A 15225-nucleotide genomic window follows, 5' to 3' on the forward strand; every position below is an offset into this window, starting at 1 on the left:
CATTGTGACACAACCAAAGTGATGACATTTCTTGGAGAGAGTTGTAGATTTGTTGGCTCTGTAAGACCAGAAGTCGTGTCTTTACTGTGTACAGGTACAGATTCCCTGTGGTGAATATCATAATTGTGTATGATAAATATGCACTACAAAAAAGTCATGCCTATAAAATTTACTGTTTCTGAGATACACAGAATAATATCGAGTCTACAGTTTTAGTTACTATAACAAAATCTGTGGCTGAATAATGTATATGAAGAAAAGACATTTTTGTGGCTCATGGAAGCTGAAAATCCAAGATTAAGCTGTTTGGCCTGTAGTTAGTGACCCCAGCCTCACTTCATGGCAGATAGCAACATGGTAAGAGTGTGTACAAACTAGAGAGATTATATGATGAGGCAGGAAGCAAAAAATAAACTGGAAACAAGCAATCCTTGGTCTTTTATAAGTGCACTTGTAAGAAGTAACTAGAATTTCAAGAGAACAAAATAGAACACCCTTGCTGTTGTGGTGTATAAATCCCTAATGTATAGATGGACCTGCTGGGCTCCCATTATCCTGGTGCCATTTAAACATTACTTTACAAAATGAAATCTTTTTGCTCTGGTCTCCTGTTCATTAAACAACATTCTGATGATAGTTCGACTTCTCATTCAGTTTAGTCCATAGTGAGATGGTGGACTATTTATGCTGACCCTACATGGCAGTTAGTCTTCATTGTAAACTAATGTTAATTGAGTGGAATTTGGGTTTGAACATTAGTCTTTTGTGAGCTTAATATTTTACTACTACAAGATGACTCCACTCAGAGCATGAAAAGTAAAGAAAATCCACTTCCTAAGTTTGCAAAGCTGAGATGGAATAGGTGAACTCATCAAGATAAATGCTGTCTCTTGGATACTAGCGCCATTTGACATAATACAGCTTTGAGTAGAATTGTATGAGTAAGCTGTGGTCAGGAGAGACATGTAAAGATATTTGAGAAAGTAGATAGTGTAGGTTCCAGATAGTTTGGAAAGAAGGAAGATGAGGCTAGAGATAACTGCAGAAGATAAATTGTGAAAATGGCTGCTTTTTGGGAAGACAGAATTTTATTTGCTTATAATATGAGTTCAATTGAAAAAATGTCATTTGTATTGTATTTGATAAGCATTATTCTGCCTTTCATGATTCATTTTCAATGAGTTAATCTCCTTGTTATATCTTTTACATTCAGTCTGACTTTGCTACTTACATAATTTTCCTAGTTTTGTTGCTCTTAATAGAATAAAGGTGATTAGGATAGTGTGCAATGACTGAAGACATCAATAGCCAGCAATCAGTTTGGTTTACTGTTTATTTATACCATTCTAGTAATTGTGTTTTTATAAACTCTTTTTAGTACTGGTTTGAATTTCTCAGAACTGGTTGACTTTCTTTCTTTTTTTTTTTTTTTTTTTGTCTTTTTTGTTTTGTTTTTATCGGTACCAGGGATCGAACTCACGACTGCCTGCTTGCAAGGCAAGCGCTTATGCCGCTGAGCTAAATCCCCAGCCCCCTGAACTGGTTGACTTTCATGTATCTGAAATTTTTGGGACCAGAAGTATTTTAGATTTCAAATTTTATTTTGGATTTTGGAAAAAAATTAATTTGCATGGACTTTACCATTTGAGAAATCACTAACTGGAAATCCAAAATGCTACAAATTCTGAAACTGTTTAGTATTATATTGGTGTTTTGGGTTTGTGGGCATTTGTTGCTTCAAATTAAGAACCGTCAATTTATAATAAAATTATGTAACCATAGTGGTTGAGAATTGTTTTGTCTAGAATAAGCCTCAAGTCTCTGTAATCTCTTGGAAGACTCCTTAAAAACTCATTTCAATAAATGTATTTATTTTCTTGTATTATATCTTCACTTTCATCAGATTTTCATATTTTAGAAGCATTTAATGTAATATGACTTCATTTGAAAAGTAAGGTTTTTAAAAAAAATTTTCTTGTGAAATAAACGTGGTAACACTTGGGAGTGTGTGTGTATGTGTGTGTGTGTGTGGGTGTGTGTGTTTGGGTATGCATGTGTTTTCATAATAAGAATTAGCAACATTATTTTTGGTGCATTATATTTTCTTGTATTTTTCCTAATGTTAGGACAAATTCAAAGTCACTTTGTGGCATTAGCTTTAAGATTTTGGTCTCTTACTGGTAATATGTTGTTAGAATGGTAAAGTAATTTTTTGTAGTTTTGGTGTTTGATTGCAGTAATATTCTTTGCCAAGTATCTGTTCACCTGTTTCCCAGTGGCTTTTCTTCTGAGCTCTGTAACTTTACCTCAGTTACAATTGGTAGTTTTATCTTACATTTGACAATTTCAGATCTGTTTTCTGATGTGAGTCTGTGTTTTTATAGATATTGTATGTATTTCCTGGTTTGTTAGTAATTAATTTTTGGTTCTTTTTTTCTTATCAATGTCTTAGGAAAAGCACTTAAGCAATGAAGAAGAGCACTTACGGAGGATGGAAGAGGCAAGATTGCAGCTTAAGGATCAACTTCTTTGTCTGGAGACTGAACAAGAATCTATTCTTGGAGTGATAGGGAAGGAAATTGACGCAGCTTGTAAAACTTTCTCCAGGGACTCAGTAGAGAAGATGAAAGTAATTATGAGTTCTCCTTGTGCCTTAAAGTTTTCAGTTACTTTCCTAATACATAATTATAAAATGGAATTGTAGTGTATGATTACTTAGTCATCGTTTTATTCAGAAAACTTTGTGAAACAGAATAATTTTTTGCACTTTTTAAGAATGAGACACAATAACTATATTATAGTTAGTGAGAGGAAGTATGGTTTTATTTCATGGAATTGTCTGTTTCTTTTATTATAAAGTAAAATGTTTAATGAGAGAGGCAGGAGTTCTGATTAAGAAAAATATTTTTGTATTCTAGAGGCCCAGAGTTGAAAATTTTATTATTATAGGCTGTTCTTATTGTTGTCAATATATAACTTGCTAAAACTACTGTATCACTGAAGCTCTTACTTAGATCCACTTTCAGGAAGAGGAAAGTCGTCCTAAAGAGGTTAATACCTTGTCTTACCCATACATTTGGTTAAGTGCGAAATGAGGGCTTGGAACTTTATAGTCTAAGCAGATAACTACTATGCTATTTGCCTTCCCTGTTTAAGCAAATTGTTTTTCGTATACCTTTGTATTTAAAATGGAATATTGTTGCTCAATTTATTGTCGTAGTGAAAACATAAACAAAAGCAAAAGTAACCATAGAAGTTTTGAATTCCTTGAACAAAACCAAGCACCTCTGTCAGCTGCAGGTTGTGGTATCGATGTGTTATGTTCAGAGAGCGTTGCCGTGCTTTGAGTTGTTATAATGCATTACACTTCAGCGTCCTTTGCCACTATAGGTATCTCACTGTATGATGTAAAAGCACTTAAATTATGATATTAATATTAGACTTTTTTTTCTTTTCAAGTGTTTATTTTTTCATTTGTTGTGCTCCTCTAGAATAATCTTCCTGTTTTTTTTTTTCCTTTCTTCCCTATGTTCCTCCCTCTTCTCTCTTTTAAGTGGTGTTTTAAAGAAAATGAAACTATAATTCTACTCCTGCAATTGAAAGTTTATAGGATTCAATTTTTAATGTATTTTTAAATTTTTTATTTTAAAGAGAATAAAACTAAGCAAAATAAAATAGAATAAAACCAATCAAAACAAACCAGTTGACAGGACTTCCAAACAATATGAAATCAACAATGTAACCTTAATGCCACTTGTCTCCAAAATACTTGCAGATACCCTCAGACATAGTAAAAATCAAACAGAACAAAAAGAACCAATAAAAACAAAACAATGAATGCAATAAAAGATGTCAAAACAAGACAATAGTAAATCTAAAATTGCTACCATAATATATTTTATTATCTTTGAAATAGCTACCCATACCATTGGATAAAATAAAATCACACAAAACAAAGCAGAATAAAACCCAGCCCAACAAAACAATGAAAATTGTATACCACCTTCAGAAGGAGATCCTCCATAGATGCCATACTGTGTACCGTTATCCTCTCAATAGATGATCAGACCACTGGCCCTAGACCTGCAAAGTCAATGAAACACCAAACACCTCAAGCATCAAATTGCTTCAATAGCTATCTTGCACCTTGTGTTTCTCTGGATTAGCTGATCACTTACAGGGGATGGGTTGGGTTAGGGTTGTCTCTTAGGACTCACTTTCAATAGAAATATTTCAATTGGTATTATTTGGTAGGGTTGATAGAATTTTTATAAAGTGTATTTTTTTATTTAGAGACAAAAACAGAATAGAAAAAAAAGGGTAGAAACACAGAATTTCAAAAAAGACCCAGTAATGACTAGTCGAAAAAATGACAATAAGAAATCACTAGTTGATAAATCACATATTGTTATCTTAGAAGTAGTTATTCAAGTTGCAAAATCAAAGCATAAACAATGGACTCTCAAACAATGAGTAGAAATTTCTGTCTGATGAACTAACAAAAACTTAGTAATAGGGTTATCTGTCTTGCACACTTATACATACAGTTATATCCTTCAGAGCACTTTCTTTCCCTTTAATTATTAAAATATCTATTATAGATTTTGAATCTTATTACTCTTTCAGTTTTTTATTATTTTTATACTAGAGAGACAATACGACATATTTACAAATGTGAGTCTGATTCACTTATGAGGATATTCTCAAGTTGCCTCCATTTATCTGTAAAAGCCTCAAGATCATCCTTTTTTATAGCCGAGTAATACTCCATTGTATAAAAATATCACATCTTGTTCATTCATTCTTGGGTTGTTTCCAAGATTTAGCTATTAAAAATTGCACTGCTATAAACATGGGTGCACATATATCACTGTGACATGACCTTTTCAATTTTTATGGGAAAATATCCAGGAGAGGAATAGCTGGATTGAATGGCACTTCCAATTCTAGTTTTCTGAGAAATCTCCCTACTGATTTCCACAGTGGCTGCACAAGTCTACACTCCCACCAGCAGTGGAGAAGTGTTCTTTTTCCTCCACAGCCTCGCTAACATTTGTTATCAGTTAATTCCCTGATGGCAGCCATTCTTTCCCAAGTGAGATGAAATCTCAATGCTGCTTTAATTTGCATTTTTCCAGTGACCAGTGATGGTGAACATTTCTTCGTGTATGTATTTACCATTTGTATATCTTCATCTGAGAAATGTGTGTTCATCTCAGATGCCCACTTTTGGAGAGGGTCTTTGATTTTGGGGGCTTCATGTTTTTCAATTCTTTATGAGTTCTGGATATAAGTCCTTTGTCTGAGGGGTTGCTTGCCAAAATTCTTTCCCATTCTGTGAGTTTTCTTTTCACTTTCTTGTTGACTTCTTTTGAAGTGCAAAAACTTTTTCATAAGATGAGATCCCAGTTGTTGATTCTTTGAAGTACTTCCCATTGGCTTGGGTTTTGTTCATGAACTCTCTGACTATCCCTGTGTCTCCAAGATTTCTACCTACCTTGTCTTCCAGTAGACTTAGTGTTTCTTTTAATATTTAGATCTTTCATCCATTTTGACTTTAGTTTAGTGCAGGGTGATAGACATGGAATCTAGTTTCGGCATATAGAAAGCCAGTTTTTCCAACACTGTTTGTTAAAGAGGCTATCTTTCTTCTAGTGAATGTGTTGGTATCCTTTGTCAAATATCAGATGGTTGAGTGACTTTGTAGTTGTGTTTGCATTTTCTAATCTGTTCTATTGATCCTCAGGTTTATTTTCTTTGCCAGTACCACACAGATTTTATCACTGTAGCTTTGTAGTATAATTTCCAGTCAGGAATTGAGATGCCTTTTACCTTGCCTTTGTTGCCCAGAATCACCTTTTCTATTCTAGGTTTCTTCAATTTACAAATGAATTTTAGGAGGGTTTTCTCTAGATATGTGAGGTATGTCAATGGTATTTTGATTGGGATTTCATTAAATCTGTATAACAGTTTTGGGAATATGGCCATTTTCACATTGTTGGTTCTTCCTAGCCAAGAGGAAGGAATATTCTTCCATTTTCTAAAATCCTCTTCAATCTCTCTCTTTTTTTTAAGAGTAGCATAATTTTCAGCATATATGTCTTTTATATTCTTGGTTAGGTTGCTTTCTAAGTATTTCATTTTTTAGATGCTATTGTGAAAGGCAATATTTCCATAATATCTTGCTCAGTGAGTTTTTTGTTTGTTTACAGGATTGCTAGTGATTTTTCAGTGTTGACTTTGTATCCAGCTCCATTGCTGAATTTGTTTATTAACTCTATTAGTCTTTAGAGTTTTTGGTGTCTTTTATATAGAGTATAATGTCATCTGCAAATAGTGATAATTTAACTTCTTGCTTTTCTATCTTTATTCCTTTTATTTCTCTCTCTTGTCTGATTGCTCTGGCTAATATTTCCAGAGCTATATTGAATAGAAGTGGCGATACTGGACATCCTTTTCTTGTTCTTGATTTTAGAGTGAAAGCTTTCAGTTTTTGTCCATTTAGTATAATGTTGGCTGTTGGTTTGTCATAGATGGCCTTTATCAGATTAAGGTTGTTACTGTATTCTAAGTTTCTATAGGTTTTTTTTTTTTTTTTTTTTTTTTTTCTTATCGGTACTGGGGATCAAACTCACGACCACGCACTTGCAAGGCAGGAGCTTATGCAGTTGAGATAAATCCCCAGCCCCAATTCTGATCCGGCCCGTGGATCAATCCGTGGGGTGACCTGGAGGAGAACGGGGATTAAATAAAAATATGGGAGAGACAGAGAGAGAGACTGAGGCAAGTTGAGAGAATCCAATCAAGCCCCGTTTATTCCAGAAGTGATTGCATCTTTTATAGGCCAAGGGCGGGCTGGTGGGACAGGAAGAGGCTATGGGGATGAATACAACAGGGTCATCGTCACATCTGGGTATGTGACGTAAGCAGGAGAGGATTATGGTTAATGTAGGCAGACGCATTGTGCCCATAGGAGAAAGAGAGAGGCAGGGAGGCAGCAATGGGGCTGTCGCACGGCTCCCTACACAATTCTATAGGGTTTGTATAATGAACAAATGTTGGACTTTATCAACAGCTTTTTCTGTGTCTATTGAGATGATCATGTGACTTCTGTTTTTGGCTGTGTTGATGTGTGCATTACATTTATTGATTTGTGTATGTTAAACCATCCCTGCATTCCTTGAATAAATCCCACTTGATTGTGGTATATAAACTTCTTAATGATTTCCTGCATTCTGTTTGCCAGTATTTTATTGAGAATCTTTGAATCAGTGTTCATTAGTGAGATTGGTCTATAATTCTTCTGTTTGGTTGGATCTTTCTCTAGTTTTGGTATCAGGGTAATACTTACCTCCAGGAATGAGTTAGGGAAGATTGCTTCCATTTCAGTTTCATTGAAGAGTTTGAGGAGTTTTGGAGTTTAACCTTTATGTTTCTTGTACAATTCAGCTGTGATTCCTTCAGGAACTGGTCTTTTTTTGTTGGGAAGTTTTCAATTTCAATAGCTGATATTGGGTTATTCAAAATTGTTATATCTTCTTGATTGAGCTTTGTAGTTCACATTTCTAGAAATGTGTCCATTTCTTCTGTGTTTTCTACCCTTGTGAGTGAAGATTTTCGAAGTAGGTATTCATGATCTTTTGAATTTCCCTGGGATCTTTTCAGTCCTTACTGCATGAATTTGAGTTTTCTCTTTCTTTTTCTTGATAAGGTTGGCTAGAGGTTTATCAATTTTGTTTATTCTCTCAAAAACCAACTTTTTGGTTCATTAATTCTTTGTATTTTTTTTAGTCTCAATTGATTTAATTTCTCCTCTGAGTTTATAATTTTCTCTCTTCTATGAGCTTTGGGTTTGACTTGCTTTTCTTTTTCTAGAAGCTTGAGATCAGCATTAGGTGCTTTGTTTGTGTTCATTCTGTTTTCTTGGTATGATAATTTATTGCTATGTGTTTCTCTCTTAGGACTGCTTTCATTGTGTCCCACACGTTTCGGTATGTTGTATCTGCATTTTCATTGAATTGTAGGCATTGCTTAGTTTCTTCTTTAATTGCACTTACAACCCATTGATTGTTCAGGAGGTTGTTATTTAATTTCCATAAATAATGCAAGTTTTGCAATTTGTTTTGTCATTAATTTCATTATAGTGCACTATGGTCTGATAATATACATGGGGTAATTTAATCGCTTTACATTTACTTAAGAATGTTTTATGGGATAATATATGGTCTATTTTGGAGAACATCCCATGCGCAGCTGAGAAGAATGTGTATTCTGATGTGGTTGTGTGGAACACTGTAAATATCTACTAAGTCCATTTGCTCACAGGATTGATTTGGTTCTGTTATTTTTTTTGCTGACTTTTTGTGTAGTTGATCTATCTCTTTGTGACTATGAGGTGTTAAGCCCCCCTATTATAATTGTGTTTTTCTTTTTTTGATTTTTTATATGTGTTAGTGTTTGTCATATATAGTTGGGTGTTCTGTATTTGGTGCATATATGTTTATGATTGTTAGCTCTTTTTTTTTAATTATTCCCTTAAGAAGTATATGGTGGCCTTGTTTATCTCTTTTGATCATTTTGAAGTTTACATTGTCTGCAAAAACAATAGGTACCCCTGCTTTTTTAATGGATTCCTGTCACATGGACTATTTTTTTTTTTTTTTTTTGTCCTTTGACTTTTAATGTATGAGTTTCCTTTTGAGTGAGATGTGTTTCTTGTACACAACATATTGTGGGATCCTATATCTTGATCCATTTTGTCAATCTATTTCTTTTAATAGGTGAATTGAGGCCATTTTATTGATGGATACAGCTGATATATACTGGCTCAACTTTTTCATGTTATTTTCCTCCTTTTGTTTTTCTGCACATCCCCCTTGTTTATTTGCTTGCCCTGTCTGGTGGTGTCTTTCTGTTGTTGTTCTGGAAATTGTAGTCATTTTTATCTCTATTTAATATTTCTTTCACTGCTTTTTCTAGTGTTGGTTTGGTGGACATGAATTCCTTTAGTTGTTCTTTGTCATGGAGGTATTTTATTTCTCTATTAACTTTCAAAGAAAGTTTTGCAGAGTATGTCAATCTGGGTTGAAAATTGTTTTCTTTCTGGGCTTGAAATACTTCACTCCAAACTTGTGTTAACTTGAGGGTGTGTGCTGAAAACTGTCATGATTCTGATGGGCTTTCCTTGATAGGTGAGTTGTGTCTTTTCTCTAAAAGCTTTTAGTATTCTGTTTTTATGCTGCATGTCTGGGATCTTAACTGTTATATGTCTGGGTGTAGATTTATGTTGATTGTGACTGTTGGGCATTCTATATGTCTGACTTACCTGCATATCAGATTCTTTCCACATGTTGGGAAATTTTCTGCTATTACTTCTGTGAACAGTTTACTGATGTCATTCACCTTGACTCCTACATCTTCTTTGTTGTTTATTAGTCTTATATTGTTTCTCTTGGCATCATCTTGAAGCTGTTGAATTATCATTTCCTGCTGCCTTGTTTTTTTTTAAAAGTTCTATTCTTTCATGATCACTAGCTGCAATCCTGTCCTCTAGGTCCAAAATTCTATCATCAGCTTCATTTAAACGGTTTTGCCAGTTTTCAATAGAATTTATTTCTTGCATATCTCTTTGAATTTGTTAAATGAATTCTACTTGTTTTTTCTTTTATTCATTCAAGATTTTGTCAGTTTCCAATGCTTCTGTACTTTTTAATCTATGTCTTCTCTAGTTTTTATGCTGAGCAAGTCCTTTATTAAGTTTATCATTTCTGTCTTTACATGAGAAATTATTTCTAATTTCATTTCCTCTGTAGCCTCTGAATTTGTTTCTTTATTTCACTTGGTATCTTTTCAGAAATTTCAGATGTATGACTTTTAAAGTCCTCACTTCAGTGTCTCTTGTACTTTTTCCTGATGGACTAGATGTTTGAGATTACATTTTGCTTTTTCATTTTGTCATTTTCACGTTTCAAGCTAATATTTGGTCTTTCAATCCCACTAATTGCAACTTTCAGTAGTGTGTATCTTAGGTTCCTACAGTGTGGTTGATATTTGTCCAGTTGCTTGGTACCACAATTAAGAGGAGGGCCAGTCACCTGAATTCCTCCTGCAGGGCCTGTTGCATGAGTTCTATATTTTTCCTAGACTGACTAGCCTAGGAGTATTGCTGTAAGGCAACCATTAGTATCTGCTGTTACTATGTGTTCAGGTTGCTCCAGGTCACCAGATCTACCTCTGTATAGAATTTTTCTCACCTGGGGCCCTACTGAGTCACTGGGTATCTCATAATCCCTTTTAATTTTCTCCGGTTTGGAGGAGGCCTTATTTGCACACTACTCAACCCATCTGATGTTCTCTGTATAGAGGAGGGACTCACCCATACTCAGGCTCACCAAGTTCCTACAGCTGGACAAGACTTTGCTACTGCTCCTATGTACTCAGTGAAGTTTTCTGTTTTAGAGGTAAAATTTCTACACTAATGAAAGCCTGCTGAGGTCCTCTGTTTAGATGAGGGGTTACTGAGTGTCACATCAACCCAGCAAGGCTAATCCACTGCAGTCCAAGGTTCTGGGAGGAGGAGGGGCAGCCGAGGATCTATAACAGTACTACGTTGAGGGGGTTGGCAGGTGGGGATAGGTGCGGAGTGGCCAGCCCCTGAGATGGAGGTCTGGGGTCTGAGGTGGAGGGCAGGCATGGAGCGGCCATCGTCTATGGTGTATTATGTGTATTTCTATATAATGTCTTTTAAAAAATGTTCAGATGTCATTTCTGTGAGCATCATATTAGCATTTACTGTTTCATCCTACTGTTGCAGGATGAAAACTGACTTTTTAAAGTTTCATATCGGCCACTTATAAAGTTAGCTTATTCTTTTTCCTATCTAATGCTGCTTTTTACATTTAAGACTTACCTTATTTACATGTATGTAAAGTGTCTGTGGACTTGGAAATCTTAATTTTAAGTAAAAGAAGCACATATATTTATGCAGTGTTTGCCCTGTATTTGACTATTTGTGTCCAGATAATTTTCAATCATATTGGAGTATAAAAATAGAAACATTTGAATCTTGTTGTATTTAGTCTTTGCTATGGATAGTTGTAATCAGAAACATGATATGTAGACAGGATATTGATTAAATATATCTTTATAATGCACAAATTGCCTTCTTAATGTAATACAGATTCCTGTTCATTCATAAGTTTTCAGGCATGGAATGATGGTGGTAGCTTTTGTACTTCTTCACTTAAAGAAAGTTGAACTCAGTTCAACCCATGGGTAGAAAGTAAACAGAGAAGAAGGTGTATTTTCACTGTAGATTTGTTCCTACTAGCTCTGTTTGTACTTACACCCTTCATAAAAGTGAATATCCATGAATTTAGGATTTCTTGCTACCACAAGAAAACCATTAATGGATTTGTTAAAGATAGTTGATTCTTTATGTTATAGTTCTGTGGGAGAGTGTGTAAAAGAATCATTTAAAAAATTTTGAAAAAGGAGTACTTCCAATTATTCTTTGTCATTTCTTGAGTTTTGAAATATTGCTGATAAATTTTTCATTCATTTTATATGGGGCTGTGATGTGAAATGTATTCAATAACAGATTGAGAAAAATTCTGGAAAATATTGATATTATCTCTAGTTAAAAATTTTGTTTTAATGACTAACATATATGCTACTCATTACATGCTTCTAAAGAATAACTAAAGACATTGAATTAAATCATTGCCATTATAAAACCTTTAGAGAACTGTGTGAATTAAAGATATTTCATTCTTATAGGGCAATCTTAGATAACACAAGACCTCAACTAGATGGATTAGCTCAGCATTGTATCTTTATTTGAATTTGTCTCTTCCTGTAATGCTTGAACTGAATATTCATGTTGTTTTAGATTATAAAAAAGGATGGGTTTTGGATCAAGACAGATACGGCTTTAACATATCTCTCCAGATTTCTACCATCTGATCTTGGACAAGCTGTGTAATCTCTGTCCTTTCACAGCACCTGTGTCTTTCATTACAAGTTGGCTCCTTTGAGGATAAAGTGATATACTGAAGTAGTACGTTATAATGAGAAATATCTTACTCTTGGTACATAGTGAGCTAATGTTAGCCATCAGTATTTTTTTTTTTTTTTTTGTAATGTGTTCACATACGTATTTGGTTCTTTATCTTTTTCTAAGACTAATACTTGTTACAGTGTTCTTAGCATAATAGAGCTTTGTTCTTATTGATGATGTTATGTTGGTATGCAGTGATAGTGTGTTCTGTGTGACAGAAGCTGTGCTAATGCTTGTTTATTATTTTATTTGATCTGTAATTGACTTTATAAGGTTGATTGTTTACTTTATAATAAGTTACAGTGTAGAGAAATTAAGCCATACCACTGGAAGTGGTCAAGGTTGTTTACTTAAACATGAAATCTTGTATAAATCTGTGAAGCAAGACATAAAATAAGAATACTACTTGTATTATTTATATCAAAGTATTTTGTACAGTTGTGAGCATGAGGTAAATTTAGATTTGGTTGAGAGATATGTCATTAATGAATGAAAATGAAAGTATAATCAGTGACAAATGAATATTAACACTTACTCAGTGACTTAATAGAGTTGGGAGAAGAAGAGAATCCTGAATAATAAGGTGATTAGAAAAAATTCACTGAAAAAGAATAGTATGGGATTTAGATAGAAGGGTGGACAAAAGAAAGACTGGATAGATATGGCATTGGATGTATACATTATATAGCATGTGATAGATGCTTAATACATATTTATGATATTTCCAAGTAAATTATCTAAATGTAATCTTGATGGAAATTTTTGAGAGTGGGAATAGACATCTCTTTGCAGATGGATTGAATTCATTTAAACAGAAAGCATCCAGTAAAATAATATATGTAGTAAAAAGTTAAAAGAAAGTAAAGACTGAGATAAAAACTTAGTATACAGTTATAAAGTCATTGCACACCTTTGAGAATAATTTTATGCCAGTGAAAAGGCAATGCTAAATGGCAAGGAATTGGTGTAAAGGCAATAAAGACAACAAGTTATTGCAGAACTTTTTTCATTATCTTGAAATATAAGCCAATATTTGTATGAAATCATATTTATGAATTTTATCTGTTTTAACAGTCATTGGCAAGACAAAATGGCCCTCACAGAGTTAAATAAGAATATATAAGAAAAAAATTATTTCATGTAATCACATTTAAACTTCAGGGAAGTTGAACAAGACTGAGCAAAACAAAGAAAAATAAAGTAAAGTGGTTTTAATCAAGGCTATTGCCAATAAAAAATAAATAAATCAACATATAAATAGACACCGAACAAATGGTTTGGAAGTGGTTTAATACTTGGTACAAACTTGATTCTTTTAAATCGTTAGATTCAGGGCCTAAATTTTTGGATACCTGGACAAAAATTTCCATTTATGTAAATTCATATTACAGAAAAATCCATTTATAATTATCTTTCCTCTTTTTTTTTGTAGGTTTTATCCTCTGGTCCTGATATACATTATGACCCACATCGCTGGTTAGCAGAAAGTAAGGTAAGTATCTTTGTTAATCCTAAAGTTACAGTATTTATGTTTTCTAAGTCATCCTGTTGGTTTATTCGTACATTTTGTCTTACAACTGAGCATATGAAACTGTAATATTTCATTCTAAGGGAAAATGACACCATAACATATTTTAAAAAGCTTCCATGTTTCTTAACTTAATATTTAAAAATTAGCTTAAATATATAGGTGTTGTATGAGAGAATAAAGGAAAATTAAACTTGAAATATTAAGGATCAGATGGTTAAAGAGGCATATTTTTCTACCTTCTTGTTGGGCTGGGAGAATTTCTCTGGCAGTATATAAAGGTCAAGGCAACCAGAACTAATATTCACTTTATACATATGTACTTAATATTTTTTGATTCTTCTGGGTAAGAGCAAACAAGCCTGCCACGATGCTGGCTCCTCATTCATGGTTAAAGTAGGCAACACATACTTTTAGCTCTTTCAATGTTGTGTACAAAATGAGATGAGTAAAATTTATCTTCTAATGATAACTTCCTTGCCTTCTGGTTCTTGCCACTATATTTTAAAAATTTTTTTAAAGGAAAAGAAAAACAATTTCCAAACAAGAAGCGGGTAACAACAGTTAATACACTGCATATTGTTATATTTAAATTAGTTACTCAGAATACAGGATATAGGCATTTAATTGTCCAAACAATACTAGCACTAGATGTATATATATATATATATATATATATATATCTTCCAGCAGCTCTCTCTCTATGTATGTTTTTTTCCTTGTCTTTTCTCCTTTCTCCCAACCAAGTTTCTCTTTCCTTTTGAACAGTTTCTTACTGTTTTACAATAAAATGACATATCTTTTTTATCCAGTCCTCAGTTGATGGGCATTTGGGTTTTCCCCAAAATTTAGCTATTATAAAATTGTGCTTTTATAAACATGAGTACAAGATGTCGCTGTGGTATGAGGTTTTTAATTCTTCTGGGAAGCTACCTAGAAGATGAATAGCTTTGTCAAATGGGACTTCCAATCCTAGTTTTGTGAGGAATCTGCACATGAGTCTCTGCAGTGGTTGCACCAGTCTATACTCCCACCAGCAGAGGAGAAGTCTTCCTTTTCTCCTCTACTTCCTCCAGCTTTGTTATTGCTTGATTTTTTGATGATAGCCATTCTTTCTGTGGCTTCAGTGGAAACAGTGGAGACATTGTAGTGTTAATGCAATCTCAGTGTTATTTTAATTTGCATTGAGTGATCAGTGATGTTGAACATTTTTCATATAATTATTTGTTGTTTGTATTTCATTTGAGAAGAGCGTATTTGTTTCAGATGCCTATTTTTGCACTGAGTCTTTAAATTTGGGAGATCTGACTTTTTTAGGTTCTTTATATATTCTTGATATTTAATTCTTTGAGGAACAGCTGATAAACATTTTCCCACTGTCTGGGTTTTTTTCTTTACTTTACTGGTGATTTCTCTTGCTGTGCAAAAGCTTTTTAATAAGATGAGATCCCAGTTGTTGACTCTTTGAATTTCTGTGCAACCGGAATTTTATTCATAATGTGTTTGCCTATGTCATTAACTTCAAATTTTACCTATTCTATCTTCTAGCAACTGTAATATTTTTAATATTTAGATCTTTGATCCAGTTCAAATTTAGTTAATGCGTGGTGAAAGATATGGGTCTGATTTTAATCTTTGG

General features: G+C 33.6%; 1 protein-coding gene across 7 annotated transcripts in view; it reads left to right on the forward strand.

The window, feature by feature from the left end:
- The window catches only part of Cep128 (centrosomal protein 128), a 422276-nt gene that overhangs the window by 162028 nt on the left and 245023 nt on the right, over positions 1-15225 (forward strand). For all 7 annotated transcript variants that reach the window (XM_063241248.1, XM_063241247.1, XM_063241250.1 and 4 more), the window contains 2 exons: positions 2453-2629; positions 13491-13550. In XM_063241248.1, coding sequence (XP_063097318.1) covers positions 2453-2629; positions 13491-13550 — 237 coding nt within the window. The remainder of the gene's footprint in view (positions 1-2452; positions 2630-13490; positions 13551-15225) is intronic.

The sequence above is a fragment of the Cavia porcellus genome, unplaced genomic scaffold (assembly GCF_034190915.1).
Source record: "Cavia porcellus strain 051 isolate PalLab524CR breed Dunkin Hartley unplaced genomic scaffold, mCavPor4.1 scaffold_31, whole genome shotgun sequence".
In the NCBI taxonomy this organism is placed as follows: domain Eukaryota; kingdom Metazoa; phylum Chordata; class Mammalia; order Rodentia; family Caviidae; genus Cavia; species Cavia porcellus.